Source organism: Eublepharis macularius, chromosome 15 (assembly GCF_028583425.1).
Source record: "Eublepharis macularius isolate TG4126 chromosome 15, MPM_Emac_v1.0, whole genome shotgun sequence".
Classification (NCBI taxonomy): domain Eukaryota; kingdom Metazoa; phylum Chordata; class Lepidosauria; order Squamata; family Eublepharidae; genus Eublepharis; species Eublepharis macularius.
This window is the reverse complement of record NC_072804.1, coordinates 52,950,670-52,977,170: the sequence shown is the minus strand read 5'-3', so window position 1 is coordinate 52,977,170 and position 26,501 is coordinate 52,950,670. Positions and strand designations below refer to the sequence as shown.

Sequence of the window (26,501 nt, the reverse complement as noted above, 5' to 3'; positions counted from 1 at the left end):
CAAGCAAAGCCTCTCTTTTCTATGGAAGCTGAAACCAAAGATTCACACTGCGACAATTCACCAATGTGCAGCCATTGCCATTGCAAATGTAAACGTATCTGCACACCAAGATTTTCTGTTCTATACACTTTCCTTCATTGCTGACCATTTCACCTGCACATTCCCTCTTGCACCACCAGAGGACTTTCTTGGGTTTTTCAAATTTCTGTGATGCCATAAGCATTAAAGTAAAGGTAGTCCCCTGGGCAAGCACCAAGTCATCACTGACTCATGGGGGACGTCGCACTGAGACGTTTTCTTGGCAGACTTTTGTTACGGGGTGGTTTGCCATTGCCTTCCCGTTCTGAGCCTGCTTGCGGGGAGAGCGGACTATAAATTAAATTCATAAATAATACATTGTTGCTCTTCCCGTTTTTCTCTGGCTGCTCCCCAGATGGGGAGTGCTGGGGGGGGCGGGGTTTGCCCATCTCTAGTGCAAGTGGTAATTCTAGAAACCAGGGACAATTAGGGGAAGATGTTCCTCGTCAGTTTTGCAGGCCTTAAGGAAGAAGTCAGCTCTTCAATTCAAGAATGACCTTCTCAAAGAGGGAGGTCTACCAAGGTTGCCAACCTCCCAGTGTGTCCTGGAGATCTCCTGGAATTACAATTGATCTCCAGACTATAGAGATCAGTTCCTCTGGGGAAAAGGGCTGCTTTGGAGGCTGAATTCTATGCATTATATCCTTCTGAGCCCCCTCCCTGTTTAAACCCCAAGTTTCCAGGAATTTCCCAAATTAGAGTAGGCAACCCTAAAGTCTGCCTACTGTGTGCAACTCCTCCAACCACCTCTCCTTTCTTCTTTCCTCACTCAAATTTCCAAAGACCTTTTCAAAGTCCGGCAGCATTTGAGCAAACGGCACGAGGAGTTGACCACGGAAGTGCATGGCTAGAGCATCCCTGACCTCTGTCTGTCCACGTGATCTTTGAAAACCTTCAGCCAGGCAGAACGGATTCCACCCACCCTTATATAAGATGTATATAAAATTCTAAAATCATGCAAGATTTTCTCCCCTAAGAGCAAAAGCCAGGTCACCCAATGGAAATAATCGACTCTATATTTTGGACAGACCAAAGGAAAATCCTCTCTCCTAAAACAGTATGGTGGAATTTGCTACCACATGACTTGGAAATATTTTTGGAGGTTAAGTCGGCTGTTACTTAGGATAGCAAAATGGAACCTCCATGTTCAGAGGCAGTCGCACCCTGAACCCTTAAGATTGCGGCAGTCTATCTCTGAGTTTGCTTCCACAAATGGACACTTCTTCCACTGTGCTCTCCTTCCACAGTGTGAATAGGGGCCAAGCATGAATAGGGGCCAAGCATGACGTGATTGGTCCAGCAACAGTCTCCTTCCTGTCTCAGGATGTTTATTTTCAATCCTGTCTCTTACCTTGGTGACCTGAAGTTTGGGTTCCTCCAGTTATCTCCTGCTGCTCCTCCTTGTTGTTCCAATGGTTTTGTTTGCTTTGGCAATGTCCCAAGGAGCTAGGTGAGGAAATATGCCCCCCTTCCAGAAGCACCTGGGGCCAATGCCCTCGATTAATGAGTGACAGGGGGCCAGCTATCCCCTTTGGGGCTCCCTCCATTTAGATAGATCCATCGTCTTCACCCTCAACAGCATCTCAGGACTGAGCCGCCATGAAGCTCCTTGCCATTACGCTGGTCTTGGCCACCCTGACAGGTGAGCAAAGGGAAATAGAACAGTGGTTGTTGTGGATTTTCCGGGCTGTATTGCCGTGGTCTTGGCATTGTAGTTCCTGACATTTTGCCAGCAGCTGTGGCTGGCATCTTCAGCGGTGTAGCACCAAAAGACAGAGATCTCTCAGTGTCACAGTGTGGAAAAATGTTGGCAGGTCATTTATATCTACTCAGGAGGGGTGGGGTTGAGCTGAGTCATCCTGTAAGAGTTTCCCAGGGTGTGGAATGCTAATGGCGGGAGGCTTCACTGTATCCCGAGGAGGTTCTTTTGCATATGGATTGGTGCTTGATGTGCTAATCTTCTCTGCAGGGCTATTGTCGGGTATAGAGTGTTTTGTTAGCCTGGTGTTTTTCAGGACTGGAAACCATGCTCTATTCATTCTTAACGTCTCTTCTTTCCTGTTGAAATTGTGCTTATGCTTATGAATTTCAATGGTTTCCCTGTGCAGTCTGACAAAGTAGTTGGAAGTGTTGTCAAGTATTTTAGTGTCCTGGAATAGGATACTGTGTCCTGTTTGAGTTAGGCTATGTTCAGCCACTGCTGATTTTTCAGGATGGCCAAGTCTGCAGTGTCTTTCATGTTCTTTTATTCTTGTCTGGATGCTACGCTTTGTGGTCCTGATGTAAACTTGTCCACAGCTGCAGGGTATACGGTATACTCCTGCAGAGGTGAGGGGGTCTCTACTGTCTTTTGCTGAACGTAGCATCTGTTGTATTTTTCTGGTGGGTCTGAATACTGTTTATAAGCTGTACTTTTTCATAAGCTTTCCCATCTGTTCAGTGATTCCTTTGATATATGGCAAAAACACTTTTCCTGTGGGAGACTGTTTTTCCTTAGTTGTTTGATTTATCCTTGGTTTACTCGCTCTTCTGATTTCATTTCTGGAGTAGCCATTTGCTTGAAGTGTGTGGTTTAGATGATTAATTTCCTCATTGAGAAAGTGTGGTTCACATATCCGTCTTGCACGGTCTACTAATGTTTTTATTATGCCTCTTTTTTGTCGAGGGTGGAACAGAACAGGTGAAATAGAACAGGTTGGACGGATATTCTGCATAGGAGACTCACACCCTACATTCATTTGCTGTTTGGGGCTGAATTATTGAGCTTTTGAACAACAGGTTTGTGGGAGGGGGAGAGAGAAACCTTATGAGACTGAAGTAGCAAAGTTGGGTCATCAAAAGATTCATGTAAGATTCAAAACAGTCCAAGGGATTGATTTTCCCTGGATCACCAGTATAGGAAAAGATAGCATACTTAATAACAGGTGAGTAGCTGTGTTGGCCTGTAGTAGAAGAAAAATATTCAGATCGAGTAGTACCTTAAAGATCATCTGGATTTCCAAGGTATGAGCTTTTGAGAGTCAAAACTCCCTTCCCTATCTGATGAAGGGAACTTAGGCCGTTTCCACACGGCTTACCTGGCTTCGCAATGTCCCAGTAGATTGTGCAAAAAATGTGGAAGATCGCGTTTCCTCACGTGACATCGTGCAAATCTCGCGCGAGAAAATGTGATTTTCCGCGTTTTTTGTGCAATCTACTGGGACATTGTGAAGCCAGGTAAGCCGTGTGGAAATGGCCCTTGACTCTTGAAAGCTCATATGCTGGAAATCTAGATGTTCTGTAAGGTGCCACTGGACCTGAATGTCTCCCTCTCTCCGTCTCTGAACTTGTCATTCAAAGATGTTGACGAATCAAAAAGTGAAAAAAATATGAGATAATTTACATGTTCTCTTATTTGCTCATTGGAAGCCCTTATTCCAAAGCGCACTGGACAGCATACATGGAGCACTTTCTACAGACTGATGCCATTTTATCCCAAGCCCAGAGTTTCAGCTGCTCTACCCCTACCGTGCTTTTATCCATAACCTCTACCTTGACTGCTTCTATTCCCACTACCCACCTTCCTTCAAAGCTTCATCAAAAAACTAGAAAAAACAAGTTTATTAAGGAGATATTTCCTCCCCTCTCCTAATAGATAAAGCTGAATCACCCATAAATAATAACATTTGATTTATATACCACCCTTCAGGACATCTTAACGCCCACTCAGAGCGGTTTACAAAGTATGTCGTTATTATCCCCACAACAATCACCCTGTGAGGTGGGTGGGGCTGAGAGAGCTCCAAGAAGCTGTGACTGACCCAAGGTCACCCAGCTGGCTTCAAGTGCAGGAGTGGGGAATAAAACCCAGTTCTCCAGGTTAGAGTCCTGCCTCTCTTAACTAGTACACCAAACTGGCTCTCAGTTCATTCAAATTCATCCATAGCAGGTTCAAAACAGATGAGGGAAATATTATTTCATACCACCCAAGTTATTGAATGGGTGACTATATGGTGAGGCAGTATTTAGACAGATTTTAGACAGATTTTTAGATGAATACATGGAAGATGCACTTTCAAAATAACTAAACAAAAACACACTTACAGGTGTGGTACTCATCGCTGGCCCTTTGGACTGCAATTGCTCAAGATCCAGCTGGCCTTTTGTCACCAAAAAGCCAGATTTGGGCTTGTCAGGACAGAGTCCATTGTGCAAATCACTGTTTGCAGGCCACAAGCCAAGGACTGCATGCAGCTGATGCTTTGGCAGCTCAAGAGGGACAGATGAAGAGGAGGAGATCTTTTGTGGTGGTTATCTTTGTAACCAAACATACCCCTTTAGTCTAGATTTATCTGACGCAACCAGTTTTGCTCTAAATACGGTTGGAAGCCAAGAGTGTGCACTTTAGATGTTAAATAACCAGAAAATTAAAAGAAAACAAAAAACCAAGTTTGGTTCGTATCATGATTATACTGAGTATATATTTCTATATTGTATTTGGTCATTTTTGGACTGACAGCAGAAGGTTTGGTATTCTGGACACTGGCTGTTTGTTAAGAGTTAAAGAAGGTCAGAGGAACAGAGAGAGGGTGATTTAGCAGACTCTGTAACTGTTAGGGAAGTTTTCCAATCAGCAGACTTACACAAATCTTGCCACAAAAGAGGATTGTTCTGATTGGACTTTCTTTCAGTGTGTACACCTACCAGCTTTGATCCTATCTAGGCAGTGCCTCCCTCTTTGCTTGAATTTTGCATTCTCTTATCTGCCTGAAAGTTAATAAGGGAGGACCCCAAGGGTGAGGGCCCAGTCTTTAAAACAACACCAAAAAAATGAAAGTAATAACAAGAAACTGGGGTGGGATGGCAAATAATAAATTATACATCAAACAAATGAGGCTTTTGGAAACAAACATTTCTACACTCTTCCATTTAACGTTCTGTGGAACATAGCACATTAAAAATAATTAGTTTCCAACCTCCAGGTGGAGCCTGAAGGCCTCCAGGAAGTACAACAGATCTCCAGATTACATGCATCTGACAAAGAGAGCTGTGGCTCTCGGAAGCTTATGCTACAATAAAGTTGGTTAGTCTTAAAGGTGCTACTGGACTCTGCCACATTACATAGATCAGTTCCCCTGGAGAAAATGGCTGTGTTGAAGGGTGGACTTTATGATATTATACCCTGCTGAGGAAGACCTAAAACGAGATGGCTGGACTCAATAAAAGAAGCCACGTCCTCCAGTTTGTAGGATCTGAGCAAGTCTGTTAATGACAGGGCGTTTTGGAGGTTTTTTATTCATAGGGTCACCATAGGTCAGAGGCAACTTGATGGCACATCACACACACACACACACTGCTGAGGTCTCTCCCCTCCACAAACCTTGTTCTCTCAAGGCTCCACCTCCAAATCTCCAGGACTTTTCCAACCCGGGCCAGTAACTCAAGACTTCACCCAGGGAGACACAGGTTCAAATTCCACCCTGGTTAACGGTAGGCCAGTCATTCTTTGTCAGATTAACCTACCTCACACAGGATTTATGTTAAATTAAAAAGCCCTAAAGTCCTCAAGGAAAAAGTGGATACAGATAATTCATTAGGAAGCTTTTGACAGAGATCAGTACTTGTGTTTAATGGACCTCCGGTCTGAAGTGCCGCTGGAAACATTTTTTTAAAAGGGACTAAATCGTTATGCTTCTCTTTAAGCTACAGCAGAGAAGCAATACGAACTGGTTGTAAGTAGGGATTGTCCTACCATGTTATTTTCTATAAGGTTGAATCCTTCTCCTGAAAAAGGTGGCCCTTTTTACGACACAAACCAAAAAAAGAATGGGGTTCAGGCCCGGATCCCAGAGATACGCTCCATCTCTCTCTTACCTTCTGGATGCTCATGCTTTCTTTTGTCTTCCAGGGTGCCAGGCCTCGGTCCTCAGAGATGACTTGGAGACGGTACAGCATTACTTCGAGCAATACTTTAGAAACATGAGCAGAACCATTGGTGAGAAAAAAGACTTGTTACGAAATGCCAATCTTATCAGCTGGATTCGGTAAGCAAATCGGCCTTATTTTTCTATACCCTCCCGCTCAGAAAATGCCTCTGCAGGTGGAGGTGGGAGAGAACACAGCATTACGGAATCCTCCTCAGACAAGAGCTTTAAACATCTAGTGGTTAAGTGGAAATCAGCCCTCTGCTGGTTCGAATCCTCCTCCTGCCATGCGCTCAGCAGGTGGCCTTGGGCAAGATTCTCCTCTCAGCCCCAGTTCCCCAGCTGCATTGCAGGGATAATCATAACACTGACTGTGTAGCATACAAAGCTGCTGTAGCATAATGGCTAAGTGGTTGGGCTGCAAACCTGCACTCTGCTGGTTCAGATCCCACTACTGCCATGAGTTCTGCAGGTGGCCTTAGGTCAGCCACTCCTCTCAGCCCAGCTCCCCAGCTTCAATGTGGAGATTAATAACAACAATGACTTTGTTCACAGGTCAGATTGGGGCATTAATCTGTCCAAAAGGGTGGTATATTACTGCAGATATAATTATGAAAGCTGCTATAGCACAGTGGTTTTAAGGGATTGGGCTACGAATTAGCACTCTGCTGGTTCGAATCCCACTCCTGCCATGAGCCCTGCAGGCGGCCTTGGGTCAGCCCCTCCTCTCTGCCCCGCTTTCCAGATGCATTGTGGGGATAATAATAACAATGACTTTGTTCTCCACTCTGAGTGGGGCACGAATCTTTCTAGAATGGTAGTATATGAACAAGCTATTATTACTACTACTATTACTACTACTACTACTACTATAGAAAAATACAAGCAACTGGAGAGGGGGTATGTTATTCTGCATCCTCTTCTTTCTCTCTCACAGCAGTGCCAAAAGCCTTTTAATCTCAAGGCCGAGATTTAATCTGTGGATTGCCGAATGCCTCCGGGTTCCTGGGATTGCTTTACAGAAGGCTTTACTAGGTGCCTCTTGGACTGATGTAGCAAAGCTCTTCCAACATTCTTTACCAAGAGTGCAGATTTGGGATCCTTTCCACGCTGATCCTGCTTGCAGGGAGGGCGGAATATAAATACGATAAAATAAAATAAAAATAAAATAATTGCTCTTAGCTAAAAGCAGAATTATAATTGTGCTAGCTCCAAGCAACTCTTAGATGCCTTCTCTGTACTAGGGTTGCCAACTGCCTGGCGGGGCCTGGAGTTCTCCTGGAATAACAAGTGTCCTCGAGACAACTGAGATCAGTTAGGGTTGCCAACCTCCAGGTGGTTACAATACACAGAGTGAAAAACACCCGAATATCTAACAAAACTACTATATCTATTTCTCTTCAATGTCAAAATACGAATATGTTGTTTATACAAACAATACAATCATGCTCATAAATACAATCATTGTACATAGTACTAATTGAATCTCCAGAACTCTTTGAATCAGTTCATTAATCACAGGGGGCTCCACACCCCACTCTGTTTCTTCTTTGAGCAAGGTAAGTACTCCAAGGGCGAAAAGGATGGTATGATGGTAAGTGCATTCATACAAGTCTTCTGTAATTCATGTTGTTTCTTATGATTACAGAATCTTCCCCAAGCTGGTACAGAAGTCAAACAGCCACTGACAGCCCTAACTGCAACCGGCTTAGCGGCAGCTTTTGTCAGGATCAGGATCAGGATCACGTGGATCAGCTCCTCTGTGTCTCTCCAGGGTATGTTGGAATGAGTCAGCATCAGGTGAGCCACCAGGCCCTGAGGAAGTCGTCCTGACGAAAGCTGCCGCTAAGCCGGTTGCAGTTAGGGCTGTCAGGGCAGTTTGACTTCTGCACCAGCTTTGGGAAGATTCTGTAATCATAAGAAACAACATGAATTTCCAAACCAGAGTGCGCATCCTTGTTTGGAACTGGCTGTTGAAAAGGGGAGCCACATGCCCTTAGGAAAACGCACACACCTGCATGAATCTCTGCCACAAACTGCCATCTGTTTGCCTAGAAAGGGGGAAAACGTATCTATTGATGCCTGACAACATTCAGGACTCGGAGCCAAGCTAGAAGTGATGAATTACACTTCAGTGGCAAGTGAACAGACTCACATGTATTCCTCCCTGTTCGCTTGCACTCCACTCGATCACATAGAGCCAAGCTACACGTGACGAATTACACTAGAATGGCAAGTGAACAGACTCATGTGTATTCCTCCCTGTTCACTTGTCATGGAGCGCAAGTGAATGGCAAGTGAACAGGGAGGAATACACGTGAGTCTGTTCACTTGCTAGGCAAGTGTAATTCGTCATGTGTAGCTTGGCTCTCACATATATTCCTCCCTTTTCACTTGTGCTCCACTTGATCATATAGAACCAGCTGAAGCACAGACACGGGATGGAGAGCTATGTGATCGAGTGGAGCGCAAGCGAACAGGGAGGAATACATGCGAGTCTGTTCACTTGCCACTGAAGTGTAATTCATTACTTCTAGCTTGGCTCTCAGAGGCAAAGAACTGGGGGGCCACATGAAGCCAAGATTGTTGGAATTTCATATCCTCACCTTTAAGCACTAAAACTCACTGAGGCATAACTTTGCAGAGTTGGCCCCATTCCCCCAACCCCCCTCCTATTCTGTTTTTTCTTCAGAGACTACGCTGATGAAAGCCTTTCACACATCAGCCCGCGTTTTCAGAATCTGGAAGAGGAGCTGAGGAAGGCTGAATTGCTAGCTGCTGTGGTAGAGAAGCTTAATGGGTTCATTTTGGAACTTACCAGAAGGGTGCAGCATCCCACCGAAAACCTTTATGAGGCTCTGTGACCTGTAGTGGCACCCTATGCCAAACCAGTCTTGGAGAAGTTGAGAAAGTTTGCCGATGCTCTCCTTTCAGAAATACAGGGGGAGAACGAAGCAGAGTATAACTGGGTGAGATTGCAAGTGCAAGAGCTAGATACTGAGCTGGGTCCTACTTTCAGGGAAGTTCTGAAACAACTCAAAGAATTCCAAATGGCCCTGCGACGCCTGGGCCAGTAGCCTTGTTTCCCGAAGCCCAGTGATATTCCTCCCCCAAAATAGTATCCACTCGACCCCCAAGAGCCTGAGTGATAAATATGTTGCCTCAACAATTTTTGAGTGGGAAGAGGGTTATGGCATACTAGAAACAAAGCCCATTGTGCAAATAAATACAATGGGCTCTAGAAAGCAGGGGCTGGGGAGGGATGGCGGGGGTGGGGGGTTTGGGAAGGGCTGGCTGGCAGGCAGGAGGGATTTGGGAAGGGCTAACAGGCAGGAGGGGTCTGGGGAGGGATGGCAGGTAGGGGGCAAGGGGGTCTGGGGAGGACTGAGAGGCAGGAGGGGTCTGGGAAGGGATGGCAGGTAGGGGGCAAGGGGGTCTGGGGAGGGCTGAGAGGCAGGAGGGGTCTGGGAAGGGATGGCAGGTAGGGGGCAAGGGGGTCTGGGGAGGGCTGAGAGGCAGGAGGGGTCTGGGAAGGGATGGCAGGTAGGGGGCAAGAGGGGGTCTGGGGAGGGCTGAGAGGCAGGAGCAACGTCCGGCGGGGCTGACGATGCAGCAGGTGCTTCGACCCCGCCCTGTCGCCCTGGCTCTGCCGAAAGTGGCACACCTTGGCTGCTGTGGGGGTCAGAGGGTGGTGGGCGCTTCACCCCCGCCCTGGCTCCACTGGGGCTTGCAGACATGCTGCCCTCCCCATGCCGCCACCGCCACTGCCACCAACACCACCCTCCTCCTCCTCCCCCAGCTGGGCTACGAAGCCTCCGCCACGAGCACGCCCTCCTGAGGTGGCCCTCCATGGCGCCCTTTTTATCCTGGTGTGCCCGCGCAGGCACTCTAGGATAAATGTGTGTTGTCTGAAACATGCTAGGAGAATCATGTTATAGGATCTGTAAACCTCCCTCAGATCATATAATAAAAAGATGTCTCTAACAGCAATGGTTTATCTGCTCTCATCAATCTTCTGTGGCCACTTATTGGAAGTTACATCCGCACGTACAGAAATGAACAATTCCACAAGCGTGTTCCGCACTGTCCCATTCCCAGGTGTCGATACCCCCTGCTCCTCCCATAGAGGGACTGTTTCACTGAATATCCTCTTCTTGCTCTCTAAAAGATGAAATTGATTGAATGCTGTACAGTTGGGAAATGGTGAGTGGGCAACCAAGCTTATTCTGGGGTCTGAGCACGTTGCCTTCCAAGGAAAGGCTAAAGTGTCGTGGACTATCTTTCCACTGCTTCTTCCCTCCTTCCCGCACACCCGTCTCATGTTGTTCCTTCGGATCCCGACCACCAAGGGTGGCACCATTTTGAAGAGATCAGTGGACTGTAATGGAAAGGAGGGAGGCAGGAAAGTACCAGTTTGCAAAGGGAAATCAGAAGCCAGATCCAACCCTCAGAGCCAAGCTACAAGTGATGCCTGACACAGATTGGACACTTGTCAGCTTCCCTCAAGTTTTGATGGGAAATGTAGGCATCCTGGTCTTGCAGCTGTAATGGAGAGCCAAGCTGTAAAACCAGGACGCCTGCATTTCCCATCAAAACTTGAGGGAAGCTGACAAGTGTCCAACCTGTGTAAGGCATCACTTGTTGCTCGGCTCTCACATTCCTGGCACTGGAAGGGCCATTGATTCCAACCCCATTGCTCAGTGCAGGAAATCCAGAATTAGAGCATCCCAAACAGAGGGCTGTCCGGTCCATTTGAAAAACTCTGGCAAGAGAAAGCTTTGCGTCCCAATATCCTAAATTCTCAGGAGTCAGGTAGCCAAACTTGGTGTTGATAGATGAATATTTAGGATTATTATTATTTATTTGTAATCTGCCTTTCTCCCTGAGATCCAAGGTAGATTACTCAGGGCAAGTGAAAATACAATATACGCAACAGCTAGAACATTCACTGAGCAAAGTACAATAAAGAACAACTGATAGGATATTCAGGGAAGCAGATACAAAAGGGAATGGTAGCAGAAAAATTTTGAACAAGCATAGAGCCGAGCACAGAGATGAAAACCATGTGAAAACAAAGCACAACTAATTTCCATGGCATGTTTAGCAGCACAGAAACTCCCTAGAAGACGTATATCTACATCTGTCGACAGTACCCAGTAGTATAGTGTTAAGTCCCCATCCTGACCAAAGCATCTCTCTGAGCTGATGTCCAAAGCAGAATGTGACAGGATATTGCCAAACTGAGTAAACAGAAAGTGACACAGCAAAGGAAGTGCCGCGTTAAATTATGCAAAAAAGGAGGAAATCTTAACTATTTTTTTTAGAGTACTGTAACCAGAGTACCAGTACCTCTTCATGAAATAGGGGCACCTTTTTATGGAGTACCAGCACCTCTGGGACATTCAGGACTTGGGTTGAGAGGAGAAAACATCCTGACTACCTATGGGGGTGGGCACTGCTCATACTTGTAAGGCTGCCAATTCCAACTAGGGAAATTCCAGGAGATTTGGGGGTGGAGCCAATAGAGGAAGGAGTTTGGGGAGGGGAAGGAACTTATTAGGGGCATGATGCCATATAGTCCACCCTCTGAAGCTGCTATTTCATCCTGGGAAACAGATCACTCTACAGCTAACTTGAGAGAGTAATGAAGCAATGGATTTTTTTTGCCAGTTTTTTACATGCTGTGCTGTAAGGTGTCCTTAAAGGCCCCGGCTGAAATGAGACAGACCTTTGTTCAGATCTGGAAACCTTCTCCTTGCAGTCTTAAGATGTTTGCTTTCAGTTCTGTCCCTTACTTTGGTGAACTGAAATTTGGGTTCCTCCAGTTATTTCCTGATGCTCCGCCTTGTTGTTCCAATGGTTTGGTATGCTTTGGCAATGTCCCGAGGAGCTAGGAGAGGAAACATGCCCCTTTCCTCGAAGCATCTGGGGCTGGTGCCCTCGGTTAATGAGCGACAGGGGCAGAAGGGATTATCTATCCCCCTTACAAGGCTGAAGTCACAAAAATGGATCATCAAAAGATTCAAGTAGGATTCAAAACAGTCCACAGTGTTCATTTTCCTCAGATCAATAGCATTGGTAAAATTAGCAAACTTTAGACTTTAACAGAACTCTTCCTCTTTGAAGAATTCTCTCTCTCTCTCTCTGAAGTTGTCAGCTAAGCATGGTGAAGAATCAAATAGACAAAATTAGGAGGTGATTTACACGTCCTCTTAAATGCTCGTTGAAAGCCCTTTTTCCGAGGCACACTGGACAGCATACATGGAACGCTTCCTACCTTTTGATGGTAGGTTGATGCCATTTTTATCCTAGAGAGGTTGAGGCCATTTTATCCTATCGGCATCCCACCAACGTTGGCAGAAAAATTGTGACTTGGCTAAAGGCATCCCAAGCCCAGAGCTTCGCCGGCTTCCCCCCCACGGTACTTTTCACCATAACCTCCACCTTGAGTGCTGCTATTTGCACTGTCTGCCACATATCTCCTCTGCTTCATTTGATGTACCTTCCCAGTCCTCCTATGCCTCAGGCAGTCCCACTTTCCACTCTTCCCTCTTTCCAATCTTTTTAGCTTCAAAGAGTGGCCCTAAGCCTGCTCATGCAATTTTAAAACAACAGAGAAAGATCAAGATGGGTAGCCATGTTAGTCTGTCTGTAGCAGTAAAAAAGAGCAAAAGTAGTACCTATAAGAAGTAGGGTATGACCTTCCGTGAGCTTTCTTCAGGTATCTGAAGAAGTGAGCTGTGGCTCACGGAAGCTCATACCCTACCTTAAATTTTGTTAGTCTTCTCGTTGCTCGTGGACTCTTGCTCTTTTCTACTGCTACAAAACAACAGAGGAACTGGCAAGACCAGATCCACGTCTCTTGACCGTAACCTGCCATCTTCCCAAGGCTGCAATAACAGGAATTTAACCGCAGGGAATAAATGGTCCATTCTTACCACAGAAGGAAGGAAGCAAGCAATGGAGACTTCTACAGATTAGTTTTTTAAACTGAGGTTGTTGGTGTTTGAATGATCCGCAAGCAACCTGCAGTCTGGTGGCCAGGTGTGCAGGTGACAGCAGATTAAATCCAAAACAGATTGTAGAACCACAAACAGGTAAATGGGCCAAGAAAAAAGGGCCAGGAGGAAATGGGATAGAGAGAGGACTACTGGAGGAAAAATAACCGTGGGAGTCACCTGCAAAATCCATCGGTAGCAGGTTCAGCACAAATCAGGCTAATATTATTTCATACCTCCCAAAATGATGGAATAGGTGGCTACAAGGTTAGGCATTGTCTAGACAGATTTGTTAAAGGTCGGACAAATTCATGGAAGACATGACATAATAGCTAAACCGAAACTCACAGAGGTGGGGGTACTCACAGGAGGCCCAAATTTGCACGTATCCCAGTTTTATTGGTCTTAAATTGTGCCCCAAAATGTATTGACTGCAATTGCTCAAGATCCAGCTGGCCTTTTGTCACCAAAAAGCCAGATTTGGGCTTGTCAGGACAGACAGAGTCCATTGTGCAAATCACTGTTTGCAGGCCACAAGCCAAGGACTGCATGCAGCTGATCTCATCCCTGATGCTTTGGCAGCTCAAGAGGGACAGATGAAGAGGAGGAGATCTTTTGTGGTGGTTATCTTTGTAACCAAACATACCCTTTTAGTCTAGATTTATCTGACGCAACCAGTTTTGCTCTAAATACGGTTGGAAGCCAAGAGTGTGCACTTTAGATGTTAAATAACCAGAAAATTAAAAGAGAACAAAATATCAAGTTTGGTTAGTGCCATAACTATACTTAGTATACATTTATATATTTAAACAATCAAAGAGTCTTTGGTCATTTTTGGACTGATAGCACAAGGTTTGGCATCCTGTACCCTAGCTGTTCGTTAACAGTTGAAGAAGGTCAGAGGAACAGAGAGAGGGTGATTTAGCAGACTCTGTAACTGTTAGGGAAGTTTTCCAATCAGCAGACTTACACAAATCTTGCCACAAAAGAGGATTGTTCTGAATGGACTTTCTTTCAGTGTGTACACCTACCTGCTTTGATCCTATCTATGCAGTGCCTCCCTCTTTGCTTGAATTTTGATTTTTCTTATCTGCCTGAAAATTAATAAGGGAGGACCCCAAGGGTGAGGGCCCAGTCTTTAAAACAACACCAAAAAAAGGAAAGTAATAACAAGAAACCAGGGTGGGATGGGGAGTAAAAAATTATATATCAAACAAATGAGGCTTCTGGAAACAAACATTTCTACACACTTCCACTTAAAGTCCTGTGGAATATAGGATATTTTTTTAAAAGTAATGTCTTGCCATTGTTAGAATATCAGACTTTAGGGTTGCCAATCTACAGGTGGAACCTGGAGGCCTCCTGGAAGTACAACTCATCTCCAGATTACACCAATTAGTTCTACCAGAGAAAATGGCTGTGTTGGAGGGTGGACTTGATGGCCTTATACCCTGCTGAAGTCCCTCCCCTCCCCAAACCTTGCCCTTTAGAGGCTCCTCTCGCAAATCTCCAGGAATTTCCCAACCTGTCATCTGGAACCCTAAGCAGAAAACAGGGAGGGAGGGAGGAGCTTAGCTGAAGGGCCAGGTGTGGAACTGAGGAGGAAGGGAGAACTCAAGACCATGAGTAGAAGAAAGACGCAGGCTGCAACGTAGTGCCTTTTCTTCCATGTGATGCTGTGTAACCTTGAGGTGGGTGAAATTAACCACACCCCCAAGTGCAGGAATTCATCAATAAAACCACCTGTGGCAGAATGTCACAAATGGGCTGGTTCTTTCATTCCCGAGGTATGATGTCCCCCTTCCCCGAGAAGGTGCCACACCCCCACGCTAGATGACCCTGGGCCAGCCACTCGTTCTCAAAATAACCTACCTCACACAGGGTTCTTGTAAGATTAAAAAATACCCAATTCCTTTAGGAAATGGTAGATACACACAGATAATACTTGGGGGAGTTTGGGGCAGAAATCAGTCCTTGTCATTGATGGACCAAAGGTCTGAAATTCCGAACATTTTAAAAGGGGGACGAGATTGTTATGATTCTTTCCAACGTAATGCAAACAGTAAATGGGATTGCCACCTCTGAGTTGGGAAATTCCTGGAGATTTGGGAGCTATGCCTGGGGTGAGCAGACACGGGAGGGGAGGTGAATCCATAAGGTCGACTCCCTGAAGCGGCCTTTTTTTTCTTCATTAGAACTGGTCTCTGTAACCTGGAGATCTCTTGTAATTCGGGGAGTCAGCCTTAACTGTAAACAGGGATTCTCCCAGGGCTCATTTCAAGGGGGAACGCGCAGAAACGCAGTTCCAGCAGTTCCCCAAAGACGTCACATGTCAGGTGGCCCTGCCCACCGGACTCTTGGCTATTTGGGGCCAGTTTCAGCCTAGATTGGGGCCGCAATGGCCAGATAAGGCCTCTGACGGGTGGTGGATCACTCTCCTGTTCAGCAGCGGCCTAATGCTGACCGTTTTGGGCCCCTTTTCAGCCATTTTCAGCCCGTTTTTGCCGTTTGGGGCCCAATTTCGGCCCTGAATGGCCAAGATTGGGTCCAAAACAGCCAGTATATGTGATGTCAGGGGGTGTGGCCTATGCTATGTCATATGTAAATCAGTTATGCCACTGACACACTTCCGGTGATGGCAAGGGGTGTGGCCTATGCTAATGAATTATGCTAATGAGTTCCTCCAGCTCAAAATGACTCCTGGATTCTCCTATCATGTTATTATTTTCTATAACGTTAAATCCATCTCTTGTGGAAGGGTGACCTTTTTAATGATACAACAGGTGAAAGATTCAAGCCGAAATGCAAGAGCCATCCTCCACTTCTCTGACACTTTCTGGATGTTCAGATCTCCTTTTGTCCTTCAGGGTCGTGGGATTCTGTCCTCAGCGATGAACCCATTTCCAAGGCACAGCAATTAGTGCAGAACATTCGTGAATACTATACAGACATCAGACGAGGCATCGACGAGCAACTGGCCGTGGTCAGTAGATCGAATCTTGCCCACGAGACGATGTAAGCAAATCAGCTTTATTTTTCTACACCCTTCCACTCAGGAAATATAAACAGGGGCATAGACTGGGAAGCTCCGTTGCACCTCAAAACCGGGCCCGATCCGCGGCAGAACAGGCCCGTTTCAGGAGCATTCTGCAGTGCCCAGCCGCACAATGACATCGCCCCGAAGTGATGTCATCGTGCCTGTGGGGGTGCGCGTGTGCACTCCGTGCATACGCACCCTCTCTCTCCCAAAAGGTAAGTGCCAGGCCCCTGTCCCCCCTCCGAGAGGTTGAGGGGGCCTGGCAACCCTAATTGGTTACTTTCAGGGGGCAGCAGCCAATCGGTCCTCTCAAATAAAGACCAATCAGTGGCCTGCCTATGTAATACATTGTATATAGTTCATGCTAATGATGGCATTCTAAAGTACGTGTTCCTATTGGTCACTGGCTATTCTTGGGGCGGGGTTTACGTGTATATATTGAGGGCTTCTGTTCTGCAGTGGGTCTGTGTAGAGTCCTCTAGTGTGTAGCGTCTGCTGCCGTCTGTCTGTTCTGGCTTGCAATAAAGAACCTTGTTGTGGCTGAAATCACTCTGGGCTGCAATCATTCTGAGCTCCAGGCTCAGTACACAACACAATCAATATGTAAAGTGCTCTGTGCTCAATATAAATATTACATTAAGAGATCATCAAAACAAGCAATGCAATAGTCAGTCAGTCAATCTTTATTACGGTCATAGACCACACAATAATAGCATACAACCCAGTCATGGTAAGTCATATTATTTACAAATCTATTCACTAAAATTTCAGGGTACAGAGTCTTAAATATTTAAAACCTTAAAACCTGAGTGCCTAAGACCAAATTATTAAATATTAAAATCCTTAACATTATAAAATATTTAAATATTTCCCCCTGTAAAATACTTCCTAATCCGTATGGCTTGCACAGCAAAATTTGCCACCTTTAATGTAATTTCATGGTCCTTATCGGCTAAAAGCTTATCTAGATAGAATCTGTCATTTCTACCGGAACCGATTACAAATTGGAGTTATGAAGATTGCCCTAATATTTTGATAAAGCTCACACTCGAAGAGTACGTGTCCCCTAGTTTCTATCTTTCCAGCCCCACATATACATACTCTTTTCTCGAGTGGTTGTTTTGCATATCTGCCCTCCATGACCGCTGATGGTAACGTGTCCATTCTGAGGAGGGTAACTGCTCTTCTATAATCTGCTTTATCCAAGTTTTGTAAGTAAGGCATCATTATCACTTGGTTTAGGCTATCTATTCCCGGGAAGTACCCTTTGACTTGACTCAAGTCGTTCTGCCTTTCAATATCCAGGATTCTTTGTTTCACAAAGGGTTTGACCATGTCATGTTCCATATTCATCAAAAACTGTTTGGAAAGACCATAATAACCCAATTTGCGCTCTGTTTCTTTGATCCAAAGTGGTGCTTTAGAATCCCATGCTATTAAACCAGTTAAACCGGAGGGATTAGTTATTAGCTTAAACCAATAGACAATGGTAGCAATCCACAGGTGTGCTTTTACAGTGACCATACCGGATTCCAAACGAATATGTGCATTTGAGACACAAAAGGGAACCTGCAAAATGTGCCTTAAAAACTTGGATTGCACTTTTTCCAGTGACTGCCAAAAAGACTGATGTGTTGTTATACTCAAGGGCGCCGCATAAAGTAATTGGGCAAGAGACTTAGCCTTGAAAATCTTGACTGCTGCTGCAACATTCCGGCCCCCAGAAGACCAATAAAATTTCTCAATTGCTCGCGCACTTTTAGCTGCGCTTGTTGTAACATGGTCCACATGAGCTTTTCTAGAGCCTGAAGCCTGAAAGGCAGTTCCTAAATATTTAAAACAACGGACTTGCTCAATATCCACCAAGTCTATCTTCCACTGGTAAGTTCGCCACTTGCTTCCAAAAACTAGAACCTTTGATTTTTGATAATTAATTTTGATGTAATTTGCCTGACAGTATTGAGCTAATATTTCCATAGCTCGTTTAAGGCCACTGGGGGTTCTAGAGATTAATACTGCATCATCTGCATATAGCAGAAGGGGGACATGCCTGTCAGCAACCTTGGGGGCATGTACCTCCGGACAGTTTAAGTACTCCCCTAGGTCATTTATAAAGAGGTTGAACAGAGTTGGTGCTAAAATACAACCCTGTTTAACCCCCTTCTCTGCTTTTATGGCTTCTGTAAGGTGGCCTTGGGCATCTGTCCTTACCTGGATCTTAGTATTCCTGTATAGAGCCCTCATTAGGGTCAGCAATCTCTTTTCAATACCCATCCCTTTTAGCTTTTCCCATAGTAGGTTACGATGTATCATATCAAAAGCAGATTTAAAATCTATAAAGGCTGCATACAGGGAAACGATATTATTAGATGCGTATTTAGTGATCAAATGGTCTAAAATTACACAGTGATCCAAGGTTGAGCATCTTGGTCTAAATCCGGCCTGTTCTTCTCTCAGAATATTATTTTGCTCAATCCACTCCCAGAGTTTTCCTTTCAGGTGACTAGCATACAACTTACTTATTATACTTAGGAGGCTGATAGGTCTATAGTTATTTGGGTCACTTTTGTTGCCTTTCTTAAAAATAGGAACTATAACTCCTGTATTCCAGCCTGTAGGAATTCTTGCTGTCCTGTCTATTTCTGTAAACAATTTGGCGAGCAGTGGAGCCCACCAATCTCTATTTTCTTTAATCAGCTCGGCCGGTATTAAATCGAGTCCAGGAGCCTTTTTTGATTTCAAGGTTTCAATTAGAGATCTTACTTCCGAGGGCTTAACAGGTGGCCATTCTGATAAATCTTCTAAATTCTCCAGCAAAGGCGCTGGCTCCTCAGCTGTTCCATATAGTTCTTTATAATGGTTTTTCCAGGCCTCTGGCATAACAGCATTAGAGACCTGGGAAGGAGTTCTATCAGAACAGTTGGCCACCATCCTCCAAAAGAGCGAGGAGTTTTTTAGCCTTACTGCCTGCCCCAATTGTATCCAAGCCAGGTCCCTTGCCTCGTTCTTTTTCCTATTCATTAGCTTTTTATATTTGGCTTTCTGTGACTTTAACTGTTCTTTATTCGCAGTCCCTGGGTCGGATCTGTATGTCAGATACGTACTACCGAGCTCCTTCCTTGCCAGTATGCACTCCCTATCAAACCAACCATTTGTCTTTACCCCAGATTTGCTCTTTGGATCAGTTGGATGCCCTTCTAATGGGGGGTGTAAATGGTGAATGAGGACCTCATATAATTTAATAGTCTCATCCCCTTTGTCTGATGTGATGATTTCCCTGGCCAATTTTATAATAGTTTCTTGATTAAGAAGCTCTTGCATATATTTCCTCATTTTATCATCCCATCTTAGTTTAAGATATTTCCCCCCATATTCGATGGTGCCCTTATAACTATCTTCGGTTCGTGGATTGAGGCTGGAAGTTGACATAATCAAAGTGAGAGGGATGTGATCGCCACCACAATATGTGGCCACCTCAAATGATTCCACAAAATGAACCAAACTTTCTGAGATCAACATGTAGTCAATTACACTTAACCTTGTGCCAGACCAGTATGTATATTCCCCAGGATGGTCATTTATATGAGAACCATTTAGGATTCTTAAGTTCAAGGCATACTCCGGTTTCTCTTCAGATCGTATAAATCTTTCGCAATGCAATATTAAATACAAACCATCAATAAAGGTATAATTCGTTCACAACATCTGAGGTGTGTCTGGTAATCAATTGAAAGTACAGTCCGTGTGAGTTCCAACAGTCATTCGTTATTGCACTAGCCCGTTGTTCTCCCATTGCTTCCAGGCGGCTGGAAATGGCGTCTGTTGGAATGTGAAAGGAGTATGACCGGTGCTTGAAACACGTTCATATGCTATTCCCATTGCCCTTGAAAAAGCTTGTGTGCACGAAACAAACCGAGCTAGCAGTTTGTGGAACCGTTCTCTCCCCACGAAGATTGCCTGGCTGGACAATGTAATAATTGTGCCATGGAGCTCTTCTTTAATGAATCTAGTCACCTGGAAGCAATGGGAGAACAACGGGCTAGTGCAATAATGAATGACTGTTGGAACTCACACGGACTGTACTTTAAATTGATTACCGGACACACCTCAGATGTTGTGAACAAATTGTACCTTTTTTTTATTATATAATTTTTTATTTTCAATATCTAACATACAACTGCTACATACATACATACCCTACAAAACAGTAACTACAAAAGACTACAATAACACAAGGGATAGGAAAGAGGAAAGAAAAAAAAGAGAGGGAGGGAGGGGTGGAAAAAAGGGGAAGGTACCCTACAAACACTAAACACTAAACACTACATTTCTGTTTTCCCTTCATACTGCCATTATTCAAAAGTTAAAGCTTTATATTATATTGATGGAGTGGTTGACCTTACTAAATGCAAATTACAATTTAATTTCAAGTTAAATTTTTCTTCCCCTCCTGGGTCCCGGACGGAGTTCTCTCTGCGCAACTGCAGCCGCATTGCTCGTTTCCTCCCCCTCCCCCTCAGACTTCTCCTTTTCGTCTTGCTTGGTGCACTGGAATTCTGGGTTCCTGTCCTCAAAATCCCTTAGTTGATCTTCTGATAATATCTTAAAGGCTTGATCTTTATGGGTGAACCAGATTCCTTCCGGAAATAACCATTTGTACTTTATTCCACGTTCTCTCAGAAGAGCTGCGAACTTTTTATACTTAAAACGTCTTTTCCGGACTAGAAATGGGACGTCTTTCAATATCTTAATTTTGTTGCCCAAGAAGTCCAAATCCGCATTGTATGAATTGTATAGGATAGTGTCCCGGATCCTCTTAGATGAAAAATCGATGATGATCTCGCGCGGCAACTGACGCTTCATTGCATACTTTGAAGTAGCCCGACGGGCTTCCAAAATGGCGCTTTTAACTTCTTCTTTAGTTGCCCTCGCGGGTGTCGCCAATAGTTCCGAGACAAGACCCCGTAAGTCCTCGTTTTCCTCCTCTTTCACATTCTGGAGGCGCAAAATTGTCTGTGTTCGTTCCACTTGTAGCCCGATCAACTGATTCTCCACCAGTTTAAGCTCTTTATTCGTAGCCTTCACGAGTGACGCACTTTCCCGAGCAGACTTCTCTGCCCCCCCCGCTGCTTCCTTGATGGTTTTCACTTCGCTCTCAATTAAGCCGACCCTTTGATCTGTTTCATTCAGCTTGTCAACAAAGGGTTTTATAGCTTCACCAACCGCCCTCCGTACAATTTCCTCCAACGATTCTCCCTTTAAGGCAGCCGAAACTGACTTGCCAAGGGCAGGACTTTGTTTCTTTGTTGCCATTTTGGGGGGGGGGGGGCGCCAACCAAATTTTGAGACTCAGCAAAGGGGAAGAGTGAGCCTTCTTGGCTTCAGATCTCACCTCTCCTTCACGTACGCTTGTAATAACAGAAGGAATTCGCTTACTTGTAGGCTCTCGCCTAATTCTGCTCTTTGCCGTTTCTCATGGCCCGGCAGCACTCGAGGCGCCGCGCACGTCCGCCGGCCTCCGTAGGGACAAACGGGCAATTAACCCCCCGCATTGATTCCAGGGGGCTCTTCCCGCAGCGTCCCGGACCCAGCCTCCCTCACTGGGAGTTTTGGGGGCTAATCTTCGCAGATCAGCCGCCCGGACAGGGTGCTCGGCCGCTTCCTCTCGAGCCAGCGAAGAGGAGCGTCCGACATGGCGGAGAAAACGAAACCGAATCGTGAACAAATTGTACCTTTATTGATTGTTTGTATTTAATATTCTTGACATATTGCATTGATGGTTTTGATGATCTCTTGATGTAATATTTATTTTGAGCACAGAGCACTTTACATATTAATTATATATTGATTTATACTGAATTTGAGGGAGCTTTTGTTTCTATTTTGGTTGCAGTCGCTCTCCCTTGAAGAAGCCTCTTGGTTAAGTTGTTAGGTTGTTGGTGAGGCTATGTTTATTGATGCCTGGGAACAGGCATGAAGCCAAAATTATTGGCGATTCATATCCTCATGTTGAAGCACTAAAATTCACTGATGCACAAGCGTGCAGAGTTGACTCAATTCCCCCTCCCCAAACCTCTCTCTTTTTCTTTTCCTCTCTTCAGGGTCCACATTGGTGAAAGGTTTTCAGACATCAAACGACATTTTCAGAAACTAAAGACCGAATTGCCTAGCGAGGTCTCACAAACCTTTGACCTGGTTGTTGGAATCCCAACGGGTGTGGCAGAAAAGGCTTTTTACGTGTTTTCGGGATCCGTAACTAAGCTGCAGCCTGCTACGGTAGAGCTCTATGACAGGTTGGAACCTGTTGTGAACCCCTATGCCAAACCAGTAGTAGATCAGGTGAAGACGTATGCCGATGCTCTCCGTACCGGAATACAGGAATTAAACAAAAACCAGAAGGAGAAGCTGGCACTGCAACTGGAACAGCTGGGAACTGAGCTGGGCCCTTACATCAGGAATGTTCAGAACCGGTTGCAAGAATTCCGGGTAGCCTTGCAGCCCTTGGCGGATGAGGTGCGGGAGAGGTTCAGAGAAAACGTGGAGAGCGCTACCAACTCTCTGAAGCCTCACGTGGGCCCAGTTCTGGAGAAAATCAGAGAACACACTGTGGACTTCAAGAAGTGGGTCGACACCCATGAGGCTCAGTGATTTTCCAAGAACAGAACCCCAGTCTACCTGTTTGCACCTGAGGGACTAGTGCCTCAACAACTTTTGAGCGAGGAAGAGGGTTAGAGCATATCTGTAAACCTCCCTGAGATCATGTAATAAAAAGATGTGACTAACAGTGACTGCTGGGGTGGGGGGGGAGTATTCTGTTTATATATAATTGTCATCAGAAGAAGGGAATTTTTCTACTCTCTTTCCCTCTTGTTCTTGTCCTACAATCCCCAATGGGGGCATCATACGGCCTGGCAATACATTTCCTCCCTGCCTGCTTTGAGTCTTGGGGATGAAATCCAGTGAGTGGAACAGGAAAAAGACAAAAAAAACCCCAAGCTTCAGGTTACTCTCTGTCGGTAGACAGAGTAGCAAAGGACAGATTGCTGCCAGGAATCTTTGGCCACAGGCATAATCTCTCTGGGCTTGGAAACCATTCCCTGGGACTGTGCAAGGAGGAAGCAAAGCCTCTCTTTTCTATGGAAGCTGAAACCAAACATTCACACAGTGACAATCCACCAATTTGCAGTCATTGCCATTGCAAATGTAAAAGCGTCTGTGCTAGCAAAGAAGTATCCACACACACCAAAATGTTCTGCTCTGTACACTTTCCCTCATTGGTAACCATTTCGCCTGCACATTCCCTCCTGCGTCATCAGAGGGCCTTCTTGGGTTTTTCAAATTTCTGTGATGCCATATGCATTAGACCTGTGTGACGGCTCAGTCAAGAGCCGCACGTGGCTCTTCTGAGCCCTGGTGCCCAATGTGCCAGCTGCTATGTTTCACAAAAGTGCGCAAGGCCCTTGGCCAATGGATCTTGCGGTTGGCAGCCACCAACAAAGGAACAAGTAAAATGATAACCTCCCTCGGGGTGCAGGGACCTCAGGGCAATGATAGAAGTAAATGTGGCTCTTTTGGGGTAATTCCACTTGTGGTTGTCTGTGAGCCGTAGAGTGAGTCCCATTCTGTTAGAACGCTATAACAATCTACCGTCACCATCTGAACTGTTAGCTTTCTTCTTTTTAAAAAAGTCAATTTCTTCTAACCCAAAATGAAAATGTCCAGAGGTTTGCCATTTTTTTAAAACTGTGAAAGCTGGGAATCCCAAGGAACTAGTCAGTTGTGGAATCAGATCGGAGATCATTTGAATCAACAGCAATATCTACAGAACAACATGACAGCAACAGGTCTTGAGTCCAGTGGCACCTTAGAGACATCTGAAGAAGGCAGCTCTGGCTCTCGAAAGCCTACTTCCTGAAAATCTTTGTGGTCTCTAAGATCCCATTCGACTCAAATCCTGCAACGCTACAGAAATTGTGTTTTTTATAATAGGATCCCACCCCCACCCCCAATGGCACAGAGCATGAATTGGACTGCAATTGTTTTCAAAACTATATCAAACCAAGATTGGGAGAAAGATCCAAGCAAAGTAGGGGAAATAGTAGGGGAATCTAATAGGCTTGGGCCTGGCACTAGCAGGAGCTTGTGGGGGCAAGGTGTGGGGCCTGAAAGTGTCATGGAACACAGCAATGTCACTTCCAAAAGAAAATCCAGAAATGACGTCACCATGATGAGAAAAGCTCTAGGAACTTTCCTCTATGGTAAAGGTCATAGAGATTAGGACGTTTCCTAGAGAGTCGCTTGCTGCAGTGAAATTGTTGCTCTCCCCAGGCTGCTCCATTGAGCCCTGGTGTCAGATGAGGAGTGCTGGAGGGGGTTTGCTCACTTCTAGTGCAAGTGGCAACCCTAGAAACCAGGGAAATGGACATTAGACACTTACAGGAAGCTGTAGGGTTACCAGCTTCCAGGTAGTGGCTGGAGATCTCCCAGCATTACAACTGGTCTCCAGGCCACAGAGATCAGTTCACCTGGAGAAAATGGCTGGCTACTGTAGACTGTATGGAATTATGCCATGCCAAGGTCCTTTCCCTCCCCAAATCCCTTTCTCCAGGTTTCTCCAGGTTTCACCCCCCTGATCTCCAGGAATTTCCCAGCTTGGAGTTGGCACCCCTAGGAAGCTGTCTTGCAGATGCACTGCCCGCCCTCCAAAATATGGATGCCAAATTGCAGCAAAATTCTCTGTGGAAGCAATCGGTCACTTTCCAAAGTGCAGGACTAAACTGAGGATTCTCCACCAAACATAATGCCTGGAGAGAGAAAAAAGGGGAAGTGGGACAGCTTTAAAACACATTAAATGGAGAAACCTTTAAAGTTTAAATGCTGCACCCTTCAATGCACTTTCTAGGATAGGACTTACTCCTGGATTAATCATTCTTGGGACTGTGGTCAGTTGGGCATTTTTATAGGGAATCGGTCTGCTTTGGACAAAGGATTTCTTTCAATAAATTGTCCTTTTGATTGAAAAAAGAGGTGGTTTCCACGTCCTAACATCGCGCAACGCTTCATGGCGCAATTTTTGACATCATCATGTCACGATCCTGTTTTCATGGCACAATGCCATCAGAAATCGTGCCACAAAGAGGTCTTCATTCTGTGAGTGATGCGTGACATTAAGACGTGTGGAAACGAACAGAGTATGGAGCAGGTTAAGCTCTTTCTTCCTTGTCTGTTTTGGATGCCCTGCCAGGCTTGGCAGGCCTTAAGGAAGAGGTCAGCCCCTCAATTAACGAATGTCCCTCTTAAAGAGAGAGGTCCATCAAGGCTGCCAACCTCCAGGTGTGGTCTGGAGATCTCCTGGAATTACAAACAATCTCCAGATGATGGGAACTAGTTCCTCTGGAGAAAATGGCTGCTTTGGGGGCTGAACTCTATGGCATTATACCCTGAGCTCCCTTCCCTGTACAAACTCTGCCTTCCCGAGGCTCCACTTCCCCAAGTTGCCAGGAATTTCCCAACCCAGAGTTGACAACCCTAAAGTCTGCCTACTTTATTGGACTCCGCCAACTCCCTCTCCTTTCTTTCTTCAGCAACCAAATTTCTAATGACCTTTCCAAAGTCCAGCAGCATTTGAACAAACGCTATGAAGAGCTGTTCACAGAAGTGCATGGCTAGAGCATCCCTGAGCAGAGGCTGTCCACGTGGTCTTTGAAAATCTCTGGCAAGGCAGAACAGATAGATAAGACCTACATAAAATTCTAAAATCATGCATGATTTTTCTCTCCTAAGAGACGAAGTCAGGAGGACACCCAAAGGAAATGATCAACTATAGATTTTGGACAGGAGAAAGGAGAGTCCTCTCTATATTGTCGAAGGCTTTCACGGCTGGAGAACGATGGTTGTTGTGGATTTTCCGGGCTGCCAAGACCACGGCAATACAGCCCAGAAAATCCACAACAACAAAAATCCTCTCTTAAAACAAAATGATGGGATTTGCTTCCATGTGATTTGGAAATATTTTCGGAGGTTAGGTCAGCTGTTACTCAAGATAGCAAAATGGAATCTCCATGTTCAGAGGCAGTCGCACTCCGCAGCCTTAAGATTGAGGCAGTCTTTACCTCTGAGGTTGCTTCCATAGTGCTCTTCTTCCACAGCATCAACAGGGGCTGAGCATGGCATGATTGTAGGGTTGCTAAGTAGGGTTGGCCCTGGTCAACTCAGATTGGAGACCAATGAGGAAGGTTGAGGTTCATCTACAAAGTCAGGCAATGACAAAACTACCTCTGCCCCTTGAAAGCCCCTTGCTGGGGATCTCCATAAGCCATTTGCACAGCTCAATCATAACGTAAAGTGTAATGACGCTATAGCAATGGCTCTTCTGCTAGTTTTCAATATGTTCTGCTGTGTGGAGAGAGAGCCCTCAAGCCCAAGTTGACTTATGGCTACCCCTGGTGGGGTTTTCATGACAAGAGACTGAGGGCCAAGCTACAA

At 45.3% G+C, this 26,501-nt stretch overlaps 1 protein-coding gene across 2 annotated transcripts; it reads left to right on the top strand.

The window, feature by feature from the left end:
* Positions 1 to 26,501, top strand: LOC129343047 (uncharacterized). 2 transcript variants are annotated; one of them, XM_054999005.1, is made up of 4 exons: positions 1 to 1,720; positions 5,966 to 6,052; positions 15,847 to 15,994; positions 22,118 to 26,501. In XM_054999005.1, exons 1-4 carry the CDS (start codon positions 1,678 to 1,680, stop codon positions 22,662 to 22,664), a joined length of 825 nt encoding a protein of 274 aa, XP_054854980.1. In that variant the 5' UTR covers positions 1 to 1,677; the 3' UTR covers positions 22,665 to 26,501. The 2 variants fall into 2 exon arrangements, with proteins under 2 accessions (XP_054854980.1, XP_054854981.1); XM_054999006.1 differs by lacking the exon at positions 1 to 1,720 and having other exon boundaries at positions 5,969 to 6,101.

What these genes read in the sequence shown, in the direction of transcription:
- LOC129343047 (XM_054999005.1), top strand. Translation starts at nt 1,678, where the DNA reads ATGAAGCTCCTTGCCATTACGCTGGTCTTGGCCACCCTGACAG. An exon ending in GGTCTTGGCCACCCTGACAG is followed by an intron (nt 1,721 to 5,965) that starts GTGAGCAAAGGG and finishes TTTGTCTTCCAG; the next exon opens with GGTGCCAGGCCTCGGTCCTC. An exon ending in AAACATGAGCAGAACCATTG is followed by an intron (nt 6,053 to 15,846) that starts GTGAGAAAAAAG and finishes TTTGTCCTTCAG; the next exon opens with GGTCGTGGGATTCTGTCCTC.